This window comes from Filicampus tigris, chromosome 14 (assembly GCF_054856515.1).
Source record: "Filicampus tigris isolate MCC_2025a chromosome 14, RoL_Ftig_1.0, whole genome shotgun sequence".
In the NCBI taxonomy this organism is placed as follows: Eukaryota; Metazoa; Chordata; class Actinopteri; order Syngnathiformes; family Syngnathidae; genus Filicampus; species Filicampus tigris.
The window spans coordinates 10,194,274-10,212,391 of NC_141230.1; the positions used below are offsets into that span (position 1 = coordinate 10,194,274).

Here is an 18,118-nt window from a genome sequence, read left to right on the forward strand (position 1 = left end):
CAAAATAATTATGGTTTTATGATACCAAATATAAAAGCAGTATGTTCCTGGTGTCGTTATTCAAAAATTGACAGTTATTTGTTTTCTGAACTGTCCAATGTACATAATATTTGTGACACGTGGATTTAAACATTCCTTTGTCTATTTGCTGCTTTTGATCAAAGCGTTGCTTTAGCTCCATGTTGAAGGAACTATACTGAAGTGCGTTGATGAGCTGTTTCGACAAAAGTACTGCTTTTCAGAGCTGGGCATTCCGCCTATGATGGACCCCCGTACTATAATCAGCTGCAGTTCTCTCCCACGCGTCTTCTACATTTGGCGTTTTCTTTCTGCACGTGTATGCGGTACCCTAACATGCCAACAGGGGGCAGCTATTGATTATGAAACGCTCACATGTTCGCACGTAAAGCATTAATGAAGACAGCCATTGCATAGAACTCATGAGGCGCACTTTTTACTTCACCCTGCCAGTGTTGGCCAACATCCTGACCGCGTGTGCGGGCTACACTCTTAGGGGCTCCGTCTCCTGGGCGGTCTCCAACGATGTGGTGGAGGACGCCGACCTGTCAGAGGAGGTCGCCCCGGCCTTGCTGGTGGACGGCGGCGGGCTGTGGAAGCAAGCGTACCCGGAAGCCGTAGACAAGAGTGCCGCGGAGCGAGTGGAGCCGGAGGGCGACCCCGGTGCGGCGGCACGCCTCTTCTCCTATCGGACGGAGAAAGTCAAGCTGGCGGGCGGCGGGCCTCCCCCGCACCAGGAGACCGCAAGAACGGCCAGATACATCGCTCACAGCAGCGACTGGGGCTCCCTGGCCACCATTTCTAGTCAAGACAAGGTAGCACACGCCACAGGAACAGTGTACTATCACGCTGTGTGATTCAAGATACAAAATCAGATGATATCAATTTAGTCTAAATGACGTTAGATTAAAAACCGGACATGTAATGTCACGTCCCATAAAAAAAACAAAAACAAAACAGTACCGTCCCTGGGTGGGCTCGAACCACCAACCTTTCGGTTAACAGCCGAACGCGCTAACCGATTGCGCCACAGAGACGTTGTTGAAGTAGGCGATCAGGCTTCCTTGAAATTCGTAGTCAGGGAATGATAATGGGCGGGAGTATTTTTTTTTTTTAAGGCACGAGGGCTGCAAACACAGTAATAACACTTTTTCGACACAACCTGCGAACATGGAAAATGTGAGCACATAACTTTACCAAATCATCCTTCCTTGTTCATCTTCTTAGAGGTGTGTTACCAGTTTATTTGGTGCATTACCACCAACAGCTGGTATTGTCCTTACACTGCAAGAAAACCACGTGAATTAATGGTGGCCGGGTGTTGTTTAGTTTGCTACCACCATCTTAACAGTGGGTGTCTGAAACGTAGTCGTATCTCCAATGTTTGCTTGTGTCTCAAGACAAACAAATCGGCCAGGCGACGGTTGGTATCTCGAAAAAGTCGCGGCAAGGCACGCTTATCTCAGAGCACCACTGTACAAGTAAATTGAAATATCAAGCTTGGTTAAATTCTACTCTTAGGTCAAGGTAACTGTACATAATAATGAGTGAGTCATGATGTATTTTTATGTTGGTTTTTTTTCTAGATCAAAGGTCTCCCCTTTGGGAACATTTTCTCCATCAGTGATGGACCGCTGGACAACAGCACAGGGATTATTTACTTTTACGTGACACCCATGGACAACACGGTATCTGACCTGAAAATGGACCCCTATGCTTCCATCACTTTCTCAGAGGCTGAGAGTGATTTCTGCAGGCAAGCACATGCTGGTCCACCTCTGATATGATCACAGTTTGGAACAACACTGAAAATATAAGCATTTGAACAATATACTGAAGGGATGGGCAACTTCGATCATTGAGGGGGTTCACAATTTTTCATCGGTGCTACTGGGATTACGTTTCACACCACCCCCGCAATAAGTGAATTCTGCGATACCCTATTTAAATACTCCCTAAGCATGTTTTAATAGCATTTATGTTTGAGGTCTTTAAACACATTTAGAATACAGTATATGATATATTGAAAGCGAGCAAGAGCAATAGATAAAAAATATTGTGCAGTCTAACAATGTACTGAACCGTCTGTTCACAGTAAACAATCTTTTTGTTCCACACAAACGTATCTTACCATCTCAAAATATACATCAATAATCATGCTTAAAGATGTGTATTACAAAATTAACCTGCAGACCTCACTTTCTGTTGGCGTAAAAAACAGGGTTACAGAGGATGATGTTCAATACATTTCAAGAAAAACTAGACTGTGAAATACTTCTTGTTTTCGTTGTTCTTTCAAATTTAAACCGTGTAGTGGTCGTCAGTGGAATTACCCCCAAAATAAACACGCATTAGACGAAAATAGAGTTATTCATTCTATAAAAACAAAAACTACGAAACAGTAGTAATGCAAACCCGAAATGGAGTGGAGTTTACTGTAGATTTAATTTCTTAGAAAGGCCCATAAAGTATTGATTGTCTCTTGCACTTATAAACATTTCACTTGTACGAGTCCATCTAGACATCCTCTTGAGTAACAATCTCAGAGCATCATTATATGCTACTTTACCTTTCTGTAGGTTTACAATAATTTGAAAACAAGTGTGCAGTATAGAGTGGAGTGCAATATTCCAGAGTGCTTGTATTGGCTCTCCTTAGATTGTACTGAAATGTTCTCTTCCCAGACAAATGATATATGACCCAGAGGACCCCAGATGTGCTCGACTCACACTTACAGGCAAGATGGTGGAGGTAGCCCCAGAGGAGCTCGCCTTCGCCAAGGAGGCCATGTTCTCCAGGTAGCTTGTGAGCACTTTTAAAGTACAGTAGTGTCATGATACAAAACAATCCCTCATTCATTCTAGCCGCCCCAAAAGAAAAACAACACAAAATGTTGAAACTTGTTTTTTAATGAGAAATAACACTCTGTAATATTTTACTTGATAAAAATGCAACAATAACATACAGTAATTGAATACAATATAAAGAATTGAACAATTTGCGCGTCATGATTTATTTATTGTGCGTGTGCACTTTGGCCACCAGGAGGCAGTATAATATGTATATTGCATACAGATATAAAGGAAGGAGACAATCACAACTGATGAGCAAGATTGCAGTAATATTAGTTGTTTTTCAGGGTGGATTTCACTGAGTTAGTGATATTAATTTACCATACCTTGATGTGCTTCTTCTGAATGCCCCAATTTTTGCCACTCAGTAAGATCACAAATGTCCTGGCTAGGGCTGCTCTATTAAGCGATTTTGAACCGTAACTGAGTTTTCTGGATTAAACAATTTTAAAAAACGTTCAAATCGGCACGTTCGATTTAATTACTTTTGGTATATCTAAGACACCGTAGTTTTTTCTGCATTTCCGCTTCAGTCCGATAACAACAACAACATCCATGGCTACCGGTGATTCTGCTATTTGCTCAGGCAAGTGAGCGTTTAGTAAATAAATCAGGCAAATATAGATCTGTAGTCTAGTCTGTGCCCCGCATGTACAATACAACCTGTGAGCAAGTAACTCAACGCCTGAAAGTCGTCCCTTTTTTTTCCCTCTACAACGGACCTCTGGTCCAACCGGACTATGCATCCGTACTTAAGCTTGACAGTGCATTGTATTATTGAGTGACACTTTGCACTAATCATTGATTTGTATTTAAGTAAGACCAGGAAGAAAGGTGAAAGGCTAGTCACTAGCTGGTTGGCAAAATGACTTGCTGACAGACTGTTTGGTTTACAGACTTGACTGTCAACCTTCTCTCATGTTGATGATTTCGTTTCAGATGGTACATGCACTTTCTTCTTTCTTTATTGGTTTAATTATTTAATTAAGAACAGATCTGAAATCTATTGTGTAAGTAAAATGGTGTTAATCCCAATGGATTGTTCTGTGTGTATTAAGTTAAATTGACGGACATTTTGAGTTCAAAGAAAGAAAAATTAAGTTTAAATAAAAGACATTCAAAATACTTCAAGTTTCTTTATTTTTTATTTTACAAAGAATTTGTAATCATAAAATTGTGTTTGAGAGAAAATAATCAGTGTTTTCTTGTTAGGCAAAATCGAAGAGCCCTAGTCCTGGCCAATTGAAAAAATGTCCTGCAGCCTCTGCAGGCATGTCCAAAGTCCGGCCTGGGGGACATTTTTTTTCACTTCCCAATTAAATTCCCACCTCTGGCAAAAAATGAATAATGAGTGTCCCTTCAGCACTGTTGACCGCAGTAGAAAAGACACAGGTACAAAAAAAGCTATTTTATATTTCACCAGAAGATGTGAAAGTGTGACCGCACTCATGGGTGCTTTCAGAAATTGCGTTTGGTGTCAAATTGAGTTTCCGAGTATACCGCTTGCTGCATGACCCTTGTGTGGCCTTTCCAGGCCATTTTTAAAGGGACTTACAGGACAAGAGGAAATTGGCATGTATTTTAAAAATGAAATACGAAACAACTGTGTCTGCCTAATTTGAATCAGGTGGAGTTGGAGGAAGGAGACATCTAAAACATACAGGACAGTGGCCTTGGAGAACCGGAGTTGCCCACCACTGCTCGAAATGATCACTTTCAGCATTAATAATTGCATAAGTTTTGATATTTATTTTTTACACATGTAATTATGTATGTGTGTGTATATAAAATCATTTTGTTTGTATAAAGATTTGCTAGAATATATATAATAATGTTGTCTGTATATTTTAAAGTGTCTAATATACTATAAGTAATCACAAAATTCTTAGTAAAAAAAGATTTTATTTGGGGAATTTATGTGCATTTATGTATCAGGGGTGAGAGCATAGAAGATTTTCGTCTTCTGACTCCTTTTTTCATTGTACTTTCTTTTCATTTTACTATGTTTTGTTCTTTTCCTTTCAGGTGTTGCACTGATATCATTTATGAATTTTTTTATTTTTTTATTTTTAATTGAACAATGAAATAAAAAGACTGATTAGCTGACTTCAGGCAGTTATCACACCCACAGAGTTCAATATAGTAGTCGTTATCATCGTCATCTGAGCTGGAGATATTGTGTGAAAAACAGAGTCAGCAGCTGGTGCTTTCGGTAAATTGCGTCCCTCCATGTGGACAGGCGGGACAATTCTTTCACTTTGTTTGTGAACAATTTCTTGTGATTTTATTTTTTAGTCATGAGTAATAAAGATGGTTAGGGGAATGTATAGCAGTAAAAGTATACATTTTCTTTTGACAAAGTAGTGGAGGAAAAGTAAAAGTTGCCGGAATATAAATCTACTTAATAAACACAGTAACGAAGTATTTGGACATCAGTGCATTCTGAAATGTCGCTTTCTTTGTTCCAGGCATCCTGTGATGGCAAAGTGGCCCGTGGGACACAAGTGGTTCTTCATGAAGCTGGAGCTGATCCAAGTGTGGCTGCAGGACTGGACCGGGGGTACATCTCTCGTTCCGCTGGAGGAATACTTCAAAGCTTCCCCTTTTTAAGAGTCCTGCTATATTCTCCCTCTGCATAATGTCAGCCTAGAACAAAACAACGACATAACTGTATCTCTTCATACTATGTAATGCTGTCATACTGTATAAGGCACACGAATCCAAGTCTGTCAAATGTTTCGGTGTATCAAGCCATGGTGAGGGCCAGAATGTAAGCTACATTAAACAAAAAAAACCCATATCCCTTTAATCCCCCTTTTGAGATCAACACTGGCATTAGCCAAATCAATTACCGAAAACCATTGCATTTCCGGGCCCAGAACACCCAAACAACGGTGTGGATCAGGGACCGGAACGCAGGGCGTTTTAGTAATGTCGTTTATTCGTCTCAAATCATGAGCCATCCTGTAATTGATGCCGTCGGCCTTTTTTACTGGTAGAATGGGAGTGTTAAAGGGAGAATTTGATTCTTCTAGGACTCCGGCTTTCCAGAGTCCCTCGAGGGTCTCCGCGATGCCTTCAGCGGCCTCATGTTTACAAGGATATTGCGGCATGTTGACAAAAGCAGTCGAGTCTACCTCAAACGCGACTGGAGTCACGGATGTACATAATCCCACGTCGGCAGGCCCCTCGGACCACAGTGAGTCCGGCAGCAAATTCAGCAGCTCTTCGGCGTCCTCATGGTCCAAGAGCTCTCTGCCGTGGAATCGCGTCAGTGTCACATGCTCCAGCACCCCCTCGTCCATCGCGGCGCTCTGAATACAAAAACATTCAGCACTAGGAGAGTACAACACATTTGGTATTTGACCTTGTTGCCAATCGTTCGCCAAATGGCATTTCCTTATCATGGGTCCCAGTTCTCGGGCTTCATGACCTAGTGCAAGTGCAAGTGAAATGTGTGGAAAAGATGTCCGACTCATCATAAACCACTCACTCTGGTCTTTTGTCAAGGTGGATGCAGCCGCCACTCCTTGTTTCCCTATGTAAATATCTGTACTTTTGAGCATCCAAGTTTCACCCTGCACTGACTCAAAGGTTTCCCTGTAAATCAAATCATCATTTCTGTCATAGTACAGTGTGAGATGGAGAGGGTCGATCGGAGGACTGTAGGAGGCAAGAGAGTGGATCCAGGGCTTCCACCGCAGGAAGGCCGAGTAGGCGCCGCCTCCCACCTTTTGTTTCTGGTTGAAGTCGGACCCAATAAATGTCAGCGGTTGCTTCTGGGAGTTCATGTTGCACCATGTTCCATCCAGCGGACAATTTCTGTGTGTAGTGTTTGAGGCTAAAAGGATTAGGAGTAGAAGAGATGGAGATGGACTGGCAGTGATGTTACAATTTGAAGATGTTCTAACATTGGTTACGTAAACCATGGTGTGAGGGAATACATATACGGGCCATTCTACTGAATTGGTTCAAATTCAGAGTTGGAAAATGTGTGAAATTTGTTATTTCAGAAAAACCTTTACTGTCATCATGTTGCACCATATCTAAGGGGCACATGTATAGTAAAAGTACAGTCAATTTTCAAATAGTATTTTCTAGCTTTTCCCTAATATCTTGCCTGTCCTAAAATTTGTCACTATACCGAAACACACAATTACATAAGAATAAGAATAATTCTATTAGCCGATTCATTTTTTTTCCATTCTCCCTCTACAGAGTATTTTTTTAAATAAATTTATATATATGGTTTTGACATCAAAATCAATCTAAATGAATTTTTAACAGCCGTGAGGTGTTTGGTAGTGACGGTCCTTAAAACCACATGTTGATTTTCAGACTTTGGAGGGTACATACTTAATAATGCTGTAAACTAATTACTCGCCATGTGTCCATTGATGAACATGAAGGCAATGTCTCTTATTGGTGAAATTTCTAGGGATGTGGCTAAAATGCTCTTTGCGTTTCGGTAGTGACATTAAAAGTTGGGACAGGTTTTTTTTCTTACATAAAAACTTTTAATTTGAAAAAAAATCTACAAAATCAATGTAAATCTTTCACCATACATTTTAAAGCAGCCAAAACGATCTATTAAAGTAAAATATTTTTTTAATTGGCAAAATCTACATTTTATTTTCATTAATTGAAATTTAGGAGTTAGAGATTGGGACAGCGGCGGCACGGTGGAAGACTGGTTAGCACGTCCGCCTCACAGTTCAGAGGTCGTGGGTTCGATCCCGGCTCCGGCCTCCCTGTGTGGAGTTTGCATGACCTCCCCGTGCCTGCGGGGGTTTCCTCCGGAATTAATGAATGAAAGTTTGGGACAGCCACCTCCCAATAGGGAGTGACATATACATTCCGTTTAATAGTATCTCAATTAATGTCTTGTGATAAAATAGATCTTAACAAGATATTACTAATTATGCAAGGTCTGAACACTTCATTGTTTTTTCAAATTTGATTTTCATTGTGGGACAGCAATTTCAAACAATTCGGTAGAATGGCCCAGACGTGTAAAGTGTTTTTTTGCGTGTGTGGGTGTGTGTGTCAACGATTTGGCTATATTGCTAAGGAATGAAGAGGGATGTTAAGGTGTGGAGCTGGACAGAATGAGTATGGGAAGTGTGGAGTTGGTGCCGTAGTGTTGTAATTGTGGAGGTGCTCATAGTGCAGTATATGAAGGGTGTGTTGTTCAGAAGCATGCAAGAGAGGCACAGAGAATTTCGATAATGGACAAGCTCTCGTATGCTGAAGCGAACAAACGAGTGAAAATGGAAGTGGTCGATACGTATGGATTTGTAAAGGGGCAAGGTGGGATAGTGGAGCAAGGACAGGACCCTGCGCGTGATAGGCCGGTGCAAACTGTATGTTTGCATAAGTGTGTGGTGGTGAGGAAGGAGAATTGTATGGCTTTTATTTGTCATACAATCAGTGTATGAAGAAGAAACATGATAAAATAAGGTAGATAGCGGAGGCACCAGCTACATTTCTTGACATGAGGGATCTTAGAGCAGATCAGATACACTAACTGTTATCGACAACTACCGTGTTACAAGTTACATAGAAGATTTGAGGGTTCCACTCCTCCCTCTCCTTTTCTTTTCCATAGGTTAGTGGTCTTAGTTGGTTTGCACATTATACCAGTAGGTAACGGTAATGCACTTTGCCTGCCACACGTCATAAAAATCACAAGAAGAACATCCACTCAACTGTTAATCCTGTCAAAACTGCGGTATGTCCAGATAGACCGGGAAACATACTTTATTTTGAAAGATGATTCCGGAAGCGAGCGTGTACACGTAATGTAATAGGCTGGAACAAACAGTTTAGGTGTTGGGAAATGCGCGTGCTAATGCATGTGGAATTGTTCATATTTATGGCGTTTCGCCACGGAAGACTTGGACACACAATACACGGAGTGCCTTATTTTGCGGGGTTTTGTCAATAGTGCGCAGTAATTGCCATTTAATTTTAGCTGAACGTCTCGCACAGCCCGACTGACAAGCGTGAAGCGCAGAGCCGAAAATGATTCCGTAGAAAAACGTCACTGCACTTGGAACGACTGTACTGTTATCAATTTCGGGTTTTCTCATCTGTTGCTCGTCGCAGTGGAATCGACGTGATTTCGAGGCGTCGCTAGCAGGCTATCACGGAAGGGTCCTCCACCACCATCAGCCGTCCGCCACAAAGCCGAGGTCAAAATGCTTGTTCCTGCTTGTGACTCTTATTAACGTCCCCCTCTCCACCAGAAATGGACCGCACCGGCAGCTAACCCCCCTCTTCGTATTAACCAGTCATGTAAATCATCTCGACGCGGAAGACCTTTGGTTTGTCTCTGTACACTCTTCCGACTGTGGTGGTGGTGGGGGGGGGGTGTCACATTCGTGGGAGAGCCTCTTTGAACCACGGAGGACGGCGGCGACGCAAGCGAGGCTTCGCTGAAATGAGATGAGGCTCAGAAATGGAACTGTGGCCACTGCGATAATTTTCTTCACGTCTTTCCTCAGCTTGTCTTGGTACACCGCCTGGCAAAATGGCAAAGGTATGGTTTGGAATTCATATCATGGTGTTAATTGAATCCCTTCACCGTAATGGCGAGTGTAAAAGTCTAGTAATAATAATGGAAGTCAAGTATTTCGTATGGATTTAAACGTGAAAGGTAAGAACTCATTCAATGCCAGACAATGTTAAAAAATTGCAGACTATGTTGAAAATACTACCGTGCGCTTTGAGCTTGTTTTGTTTAGGTGCATACAGGTAGAACTTTAAAAAATCCCTAAGAAAATATAGGACGTCCTGACAACTGAATGATACAATTGAGTGTGGTCAACAGATCAACACTTTGCTCAAAAGCTACTACAGTGGTACCTCTACTTACGAAATTAATTGGTTCTGGAAGAAATTTCTTAAAGGGACACTTGGATGAGCTTAACATTGGCACTTATATAATAGTTTTGCATGTAAAAATGACATTGGAACTAAAATGCCCCCTCAAAAGACTTTTGTCTACATTTTTTTGTAAACTTTTTGAATGTTTGATCTGTAAATCAAAGACAAAGCATATAAAAAAAAACACACCAGAGAGCTGACATTTCCAAGGGGTGTCTAAAATTGAAATAAAACTTCAAAATGCCACCTACTGACCATTCAAAGGCATTGCAGCAATGAGATTGAACTTGATATCTAAACATGACATAAATACAATTTTTGTAGCATAGACACCCATTATAATTCAGATTTTTTTAATGCATTGGAAACCTAATGTGAAAGCATGCATTTCCCGCGATTACCACATCAATTGCTTTATTTACGCTTGTACTGACGTATGCATGCCAAATTTTTGTGTTGAGCATTTAATACCCCTTCACCGTTAGGTGTTTTTGGTCATAGCACAGTGCTGCTTTGTATGGATAGCTTTGATGCCACTGAACATTTCGAGTAGTTGAAAGTAAAAAAATATTCAGAAATGATTTAGTTATCGCACTTCAAAACATTTACAATTAATGTAGACAATTGCATGTTTAGGGGTATTATACACAAAAACGGCCATTGCCAAAAATGGGCATGGAAATAAAAGATTTTGTTGTTATGACACTTTGACCTTTTCAAGGCTCTAATTGTGTGATATGAAATTTTCCAATTTAATTTTGTTTTATACATATATATCCAATATAGTTAGTTTTGGTCATGGCACAGTACTGCTTTTATTGTCAATAGAGGACAAAAAAGTACAAAGAAAAAATAAAAACTATGTGTATAGATAGCTCTGATGCCACTAAACATTTTGAGTGGTTGAAAGGAAAAAAATATGCAGAAATAACTTAGTTATCACACTTAAAATACTTTTACAATTTTTGTCAAATGTGTGTGATGCGTTATATATATTTTTTGCTTCCACATGGGTACGCCAAATTGTCCCGCCCCCTTTTGGGGCGCGGCTTATGTTATGTTTTCGGTCTCAGCGGCCTACGCCACGGGAGGGAGCCAAGCGTGGTAATATTGCTCGCTTTGTCAGCTCTGTTGTCTAAAACGGCGACCGATCGCCACCAAAATGCAAATGCACATTACTACTCTTGTCCACTTCAACCTGTGAAAGTATGATAGTGTTCTGAACAATAATTTGGATTTATTGACATAAAACGTGATCTCATCATGGTCACATCCACAAAATCAAAAAATTCCATGGCAATCGCTTCTCCACTTCCACAGACTGAAGAGGACAAGAGCACGAATGCGCACATGAACCACGACTGATTATATTTATAGCGACACCAAACTCGTATCAACTCTCGGGAGGCAGAGGGCGACTGGCAGTGGGCAAGCAATCAGGCAAGCATGGATCTTCAGCCCTCTCTGGTTCATGTTCTCTCTCAGAAGTGTTTTTTGCCTGGCGTTTTGTAAAGAACCGATTTAATAACGTGGCGACTGTCGATACATTACGGTCATATTCTTTAGCGAGATAAACCAAACGCATCCCCTTTTCATACTTTTCTATTATCTCTTGCTTTGTTTGTAAGGACAAAACCCCCCCCCCGATATTCTCCTTTTTTTTCTTTTCCTCGTTTCTAATTCACATAAAACTATCGGAACACCTCATGGCCCGAGGGGCGAATGACGATTACGCTGCATAGACATATCTATCACATATATATCTATCTACCTGTCTATCTACACACATAGACACATACGGTAGAGGTCCCTCTTAGCCAATGGGATGCCAGGAAGATGCTAGGCTAGCCAATGGCAGAGCAGCTATGAGTATGTTGCATTCAAGAAACTCCGGAGCTGCGAGTGGCAGCCCATACTGTATTTTTACCTTTCGTATCTTGAAATTTCTTTCGTAACAAGAGGCAATATTTTTCTGTTGAGGCGTTTCGTAACTTGAAAATTTCGGATGAAGAGACGTTCGTAAGTGGAGGTACCACTGTACAAGAAAACACACAATGCTTCAAAGCTATGACGGAAAACACACACCAAGTATTTTTGAGGCAATCAAAGAGTCAAATAAGACTCAATAAAAACAAAGATAGTAAGTACTCACCGCTTTTAACCGAACGTACGACAGGTAGGACAAAAAGTTAGAAAATACCTGCGAAAACACTTATCGGTGTTTTGTGCTTGTGCACACATGCGCACTGGGCTTTGGTAGGATGTCTCGATAAAAACTAAATATAAAAATAAAAACAAATGCCTCACATGTACAATACAACCCGTGAGCAAGTAACTCAACGTCTGAAAGGCGTCCCGTTTTTTCTCCTCTACAACGGACCTCTGGTCCAACCGGACTATGCATCCGTACTTAAGCTTGACAGTGCATTGTATTATTGAGTGACACTTTGCACTAATCATTGATTTATATTTAAGTAAGACCAGGAAGAAAGGTGAAAGGCTAGTCACTAGCTGGTTGGAAAAATGACTTGCTGACAGACTGTTTGGTTTACAGACTTGACTGTCAACCTTCTCTCATGTTGATGATTTTGTTTCAGATGGTATATGCACTTTTTTTTATCTTTATTGGTTTAATTAAGAACAGATCTGAAATCTATTGTGTCAGTAAAATGCTGTTAATCCCAACGAATTGTTCTGTGTATATTAAGTTTAGTTGACTGTCATTTTGAGTTCAAAGAAAGAAAAATTAAGTTTAAATAAATGACATTCAAAATACTTAATTTCTCAATATTTTATTTTTTTTAACAAAGAAATCGTAATCGCAATCGTAAAATCGGGTTTGAGAGAAAATAATCGGGATTTTCTTGTTCGGCAAAATCGAACAGCCCTACTTCACTTTATATCCAGTACATGGTCAACCACAACATTTTTACCAGTTCGGCAGGAGAAACGCAAACGTTCCGCTGATGTTGTTTCACAAGGCGGGCAGTGGGATCGGTAGCTGCCAATCCACGAGGTATTGGAGGTATTGGATATCAAAAAGTGCCATCCAGCCATCCCTAGTAAATACTTGCTTGACTTTAAGCTTGGTTCTATCTTGACAGTAACCTTCCAGGCTTGCTCAAAACATGGTAGATGTTGAGCTTGATTATTATCTAGTTGAAGTTCAGCTTGGTTAATAGCTAGTGGTGATGTTCATCCACTTTGATAATTTGCTGGCTCACATGCTTACTGTTAAATAGATAATAGACTGTATGGTAAATGCAACTTGGTAGTAGTTGGGAGATATCCAACTGGGGAGTGGCAAGTCTACATCCATTTTGGTCCCCAGCTGGTTGACATTTGGTCTAGGTTAGTTAGTAAGTAGCCATCCAACCAGGGAACATGCAAATGGAAATCCACATTGCTTCAAAGCTGACAGCCATCCAGCTTGCTAACTAGCTCAATGACATCCATCTTGGAAGACACTTCCTATTTTCACTTTCAGTGTTGTTTGACTCTACGGAAAGTTTTGCTCTTGTTAAAAGCCCAGTGTACCACTGTCTCATTCCCTATACCAGCACACCATCATATATCATGCACTTATTAGCTTATTATTGGTGCCAACCTTTTCGCACAGCACTTTCTGTTTGGGCGTTACGTGAGGCCCGAGTGTGGCTGCTTGCCCAGGATGCAGTCCCTGTGGGAAGCGTTGGGGCTTGGTCTTTTGAGACTTCTTATCAGCAAAGTGTAAATAATTGCAGCCCTCAGATAAATTCCAAGCCAAGGTATCATGTTGTGCTTATGCGCTATCAAAGTCTTCTTTAAAAGGAAGTCCAAAGAATGAAACCACATTAGCAGCGAATGACTCTTCAGTGTGACTAAACAGCAACGGGATGATGCCTGTTGCAGTGTGCGCTGCACCTGTTGACACAAACCAACACATTTTTAATCGGAACAAAGAGCATTATTGTGATCATTCATGTAGCGATCACAGAATAGAATCTTATCAATTATTCCATCGATTACTCGAGGAATCGAATACATAAATACAGGTACATCTTCCCTTTGGAAAGTCCACTGGACTGACCACTTTACAGCCCCTCATCGTCATGGCTTGGAAAAGTCCCACAACGGCCTGATGGGATACCTTCCAGCCACCTGAGGCTTTAAGGGGATACATTTTCTCGGGTCCTACATGTATTTAGGTTTTAATGCTAGATTAATTAGCATCAACTTTTCTAGGTCATAGTACATGTATTTGGATTGATAGTTTAGTGGGGTGTGTTCTCAGCCATTAGCAGGCATGCCCAGAGCATTCGAGAGCAGAGATGAGTGCATGAGTTTTCACAATTTGGAATCTTCATTTCACGTTTTCTTTTTTTCCAATGTTTTATTGAATTAATCATTCAAATTAGGGCTGCCCAGATTAGTTGACTAATCACAACGACGTCGACGATCAAAATTGTCGACGCGTTATTTATACATATATTTATTTGGCACGTTATTTTTCTCTTGAGACTGTCTCGCTCTTCTCATGCTGGCTGTTTTTGAAAAATTGAATAATTTAAAGTGATCTCTAAAGTTAAGGCTTTAACTTTGACAGTTTGAATATTTACACTTTATAGGGACCTTAAGAGATGATCCTGTCATAGGTAAATGCACATACGGTATGCTAGATAATACTTATTCCAACAAATCCTGTCAAATGCCACTGGTTGACAGCATGGCCCTGCTAACACTTAGTTTTGAAGTTAGAACAACTGTGAAGTCAACCAGTGTCAGAGAACAGATTTCATGCGACGTGAGAGTTTCTGTGACATGTGGTGGTTGGCCTGGAGATTGCTGGCTCAGTCGGATGCCCTTTCGGGCCCGAGGATCGGAGCTTAACTGAAAACGGGGATTCGGGGCTGAGCTCTGGAGTGGGGCTGGCCGGGCAGGGCCCACCCACTGCACCACCCGTGTGTCCTAGCACTGTGCACATATTATTGGAACAAAGGCAAACGGGCAACGGCATCAGCCCAAGGTGTTTGGAATTCAAGACATTTTCCAAATGACGGAAACTCAAGCAGTTGTAAACCGGAAAGACCCGAAAGGCTTTTTCCCCCAAAGTATGGGGACTGAAATGCACACATTCTTTTGATAGTTTAAACATCAACCTTCTTGGAAAATACAATATGCGTAAACTAGTCTATTTACAGGGTTATCGTGGTTGAGCACGCACTTATAAGTCATTAAGTTTTCTCAAGAATTTCAAACGGTGAAAGTCCCATCCCAATTGTTCATATTTATAAAAACGTTAGAATTTACAAACAGTCAATAATGTTACTAGCAATGTTTTAAGTGACATAATTAGGGGTGCTCGGATCCGATTTTCGTGGAAAAGTATTCAATCGGTCATTAAAGCCTTTTATGGCCGATCGATCACACTGAAAAGTCGCCAATTGTTCATAATCATTATGTGCTCTACCCACTTACAGCAGTTGCAAACAATTAAAAAAGGTGTCATTTTATTACGGAGAAATCTATATCAGAATTACACCCAGTTTAAATAATATATCATAGTCAGTAATGTTACGTGTAGTAGATTCTATATATTACTTTCTTCAGCAATGCTCAAGGCTGTTCTGCTAACCTTGTCTCTTTACCCGTCGAAAGCTAATTCTGCCTCGACAAGCCACGGCACTAGCAAAAGTTAACAGCCATGGCTGCCGGCCGTCTGCCTATGGAGCTGTAATAAAACTTGAGTGTCGCTCAATGTCCAGAAACTACGACCAATCGCCACCAAAATTCATATGCACATTCCTACAATTGTCCACTTCACCCTGTAAAAATAAAGTCCTTTGGACAATATTTTTGATTTTGTGGAAGTGATAGTGGCTTTTCATCCTAGGAGCTCACATTTGATGTCAATAAATCCAAAATAGTGTGCAGATCGCTTTTATATTGTGTTTTGTATACAAGTGCATGACAAATGTGACTTGAAACACTCGTCTTCTTTTCGTTCTACAATGTTTTATTATATTTAATTATTCCATTCTGATTTGCTCTGAGATGTGGGAGTATTTTCATTCCATTCGGTGATTTGGTTTAATTTTAATTGTAAAACAAGGCTCCGTGTAAATGTGACTCGTGACAATCAAACCCGAAAATCAATAATTTCTGCATTTACTGCACTGTCTATTTGAAGCAATGTCCTGTTTCTGAGCCTTAAAGGGTTTGAATTAAACAAAAGTTGTTGTTTTTTTTCAATGTGATAGGTCAATTATTGAAAAAAATCAACAGATGAATCGGTTATTTAAGAAAAAAATGGTAATTGTAGCTCTAAATGTTTTTTTTTTAGGTTTTAGACCAAATCTATGTGATCTGTATTGGCCGATCACACTCATGGATTATCGATATCGGCAGCATAAAACCCTGATCGGAACACCGCTAATTATAATGTTCTTGAACATGAAAGAAGCCAGTATAAACAGAAGTTAACCATTTTTGGGAAAATACACTTCAACAGTTCCGTACGTGACAGCTGCAGGTGGGTAGATATTTTTCCTTGAAGATTTTGGTCGATCTCCAAATTGTATGCGTTTTTAAGAATTTTGGACTGAAGAGTTTCTTTCTCATTCTTTTGAAGCTCTATGAATACTTACCGGCAGCCCCCAATCTGTGACAAAGCTGTCACAAATGTCAAACCAATGGCCTGCCCCGCATACACTCGTCTCAGTCACAGCGCTGTCATTTACTAGTCACCTCCATTCAAGTGTCAGCCCAGTGACTTTGCACATTCTCTGTTGACAATTGCCAAATAGTCTGATAAGATCCTCTGTGTTAAAAGTGCTTTACATTCGAGGCAAATGAACAAGGAAACACAAGAACATATGCAGTGTAGTCCATAGTTCACCCAGTGCTTCTCAATTATTTTCCTTTACACGCACCCAGGAAGAAGAAAACATTTTGCACCCCCCCAACTCTCTGCCGCGACGATAAATAGTATAATTGTCTATAAACTTTTTAACATGAAAGAAAACATTCATCCATCCTTTATCGATACCGCTTCTCCTCACAAGGGTCGCGGGGCGTGCTGGAGCCTCTCCCAGCTGTCAACGGGCAGTAGGCGGGGGACACCCTGAACTGGTTGCCAGCCAATCGCAGGGCACACAGAGACAAACAAACATCCGTACTCACAATCACACCTAGTGGCAATTTAGAGTGTCCAATTAGCCTACCGTGCATGATTTTGGAATGCGGGAGGAAACCGGAGTACCCGGAGAAAACCCACGCAGGCACGGGGAGAACATGCAAACTCCACACAGGGAGGCCGGAGCCGGGATCGAACCCACGACCTCTGAACTGTGAGGCGGACGTGCTAACCAGTCGACCACCGTGCCGCCCTTAAAGAAAACAAAACAAGAAAAAAGAAATATAGAACAACTTTCAACAAATAATAACCTTTTCATGTTTTTTTAGTCTGTCACAGAAAAGACTGGCACGTAATGTAATTGCTATTACATTCTATTCTTGTACGGCAAAAAAAAAAATGTTCCTCAAGTCACATGCACCCCCCAAGGGTGTCCCTCCCCGCTAGTTGAGAAGAACTGCATTAGTTTAGCATAGTGCCGAAAGGGCTAATCATCCTGTTGAATTGCCAGGGATCAGCTAAAGCTGACTTTGAACTGAGAGGACAGTACAGTATTTAGACTTGGTATATTTGATCTGTTTTTGACATGTTATATGATCAATATTGATGCTGTACCTCTCCAAATGTATTTGGTCCAGTTGCGTGGAGGCTCGGGTACTAAATGCGCAGCTCGCATCTGTTGTAATGTGCTACCTCAAAGACTTTTTGAAGGCATGAAAAACAACAGTGCACATCTGTAAAGGGCGTCTGCGTCTGAGGTTCAGGTTTTTGTATGCTTTCCCCTCCTTGTCGTTTTTTTGCGGGTACTCTAGCTTCCTCCTACCTTCCAAAACATTACAGTATCTTAAGAGTTTAATTGAAGACACTAAATTGAAAACTAACTCTAATATGAGTGTGAATGTTTCTTTCGCCTGAGGACATGCATTATTGGAGATATGATGGATGGATGGAATTTTCTTTCTTTGGGCCACTTAGTTATTTTTATGTCTTGTTTAGTGGTTAAGATTTTCTGGGAACATTTGAGAAACTTAATGGGTCTTGATGACCTTCCCAAAGATAAACAAAAAAGATGTACGAATGATGTTTGAGGCTATTGTTACACGCCGACTAATGTTTTGGATTTTGTGAGTCACGACAGTGATAATCGGAATTTGAATCGGTATCTGTTAAATGTCATTCAACCAATGCGTGAGTGTCATCGTTGGGAGTTGAGAGCTAATCTTGGCTGTTTGAGTTCTTCGCCTCT

General features: G+C 40.8%; 2 protein-coding genes, 1 long non-coding RNA gene and 1 other non-coding gene across 6 annotated transcripts in view; 2 read left to right on the forward strand and 2 right to left on the reverse strand.

Annotated features, from left to right (window-relative positions):
* Positions 1–203: 203 nt before the first annotated feature.
* Positions 204–5,668, forward strand: creg2 (cellular repressor of E1A-stimulated genes 2). 2 transcript variants are annotated; one of them, XM_086052022.1, is made up of 4 exons: positions 206–833; positions 1,605–1,774; positions 2,703–2,816; positions 5,339–5,668. In XM_086052022.1, exons 1-4 carry the CDS (start codon positions 441–443, stop codon positions 5,478–5,480), a joined length of 819 nt encoding a protein of 272 aa, XP_085908148.1. In that variant the 5' UTR covers positions 206–440; the 3' UTR covers positions 5,481–5,668. The 2 variants fall into 2 exon arrangements, with proteins under 2 accessions (XP_085908149.1, XP_085908148.1); XM_086052023.1 differs by lacking the exon at positions 2,703–2,816 and having other exon boundaries at positions 204–833.
* On the reverse strand, positions 982–1,055 carry trnan-guu (transfer RNA asparagine (anticodon GUU)). The gene has a single exon. It is a non-coding gene; the product is annotated as a tRNA-Asn (tRNA).
* Positions 4,353–9,166, reverse strand: LOC147136273 (uncharacterized). Of its 2 annotated transcripts, XR_015089611.1 has the most exons (4): positions 6,602–9,166; positions 6,364–6,470; positions 6,008–6,184; positions 4,353–5,516 (listed from the first exon to the last, which is right to left on the reverse strand). It is a non-coding gene; the product is annotated as an uncharacterized LOC147136273 (long non-coding RNA). The 2 variants fall into 2 exon arrangements; XR_015089610.1 differs by having other exon boundaries at positions 6,364–9,165.
* mgat4a (alpha-1,3-mannosyl-glycoprotein 4-beta-N-acetylglucosaminyltransferase A) overlaps positions 7,254–18,118 on the forward strand; it is a 36,450-nt gene continuing 25,585 nt past the window's right edge. Inside the window, exon 1 of the mRNA XM_086052021.1 lies at positions 7,254–9,411. Within this exon, the coding sequence (XP_085908147.1) occupies positions 9,318–9,411 (94 nt within the window). The 5' untranslated portion in view covers positions 7,254–9,317. The remainder of the gene's footprint in view (positions 9,412–18,118) is intronic.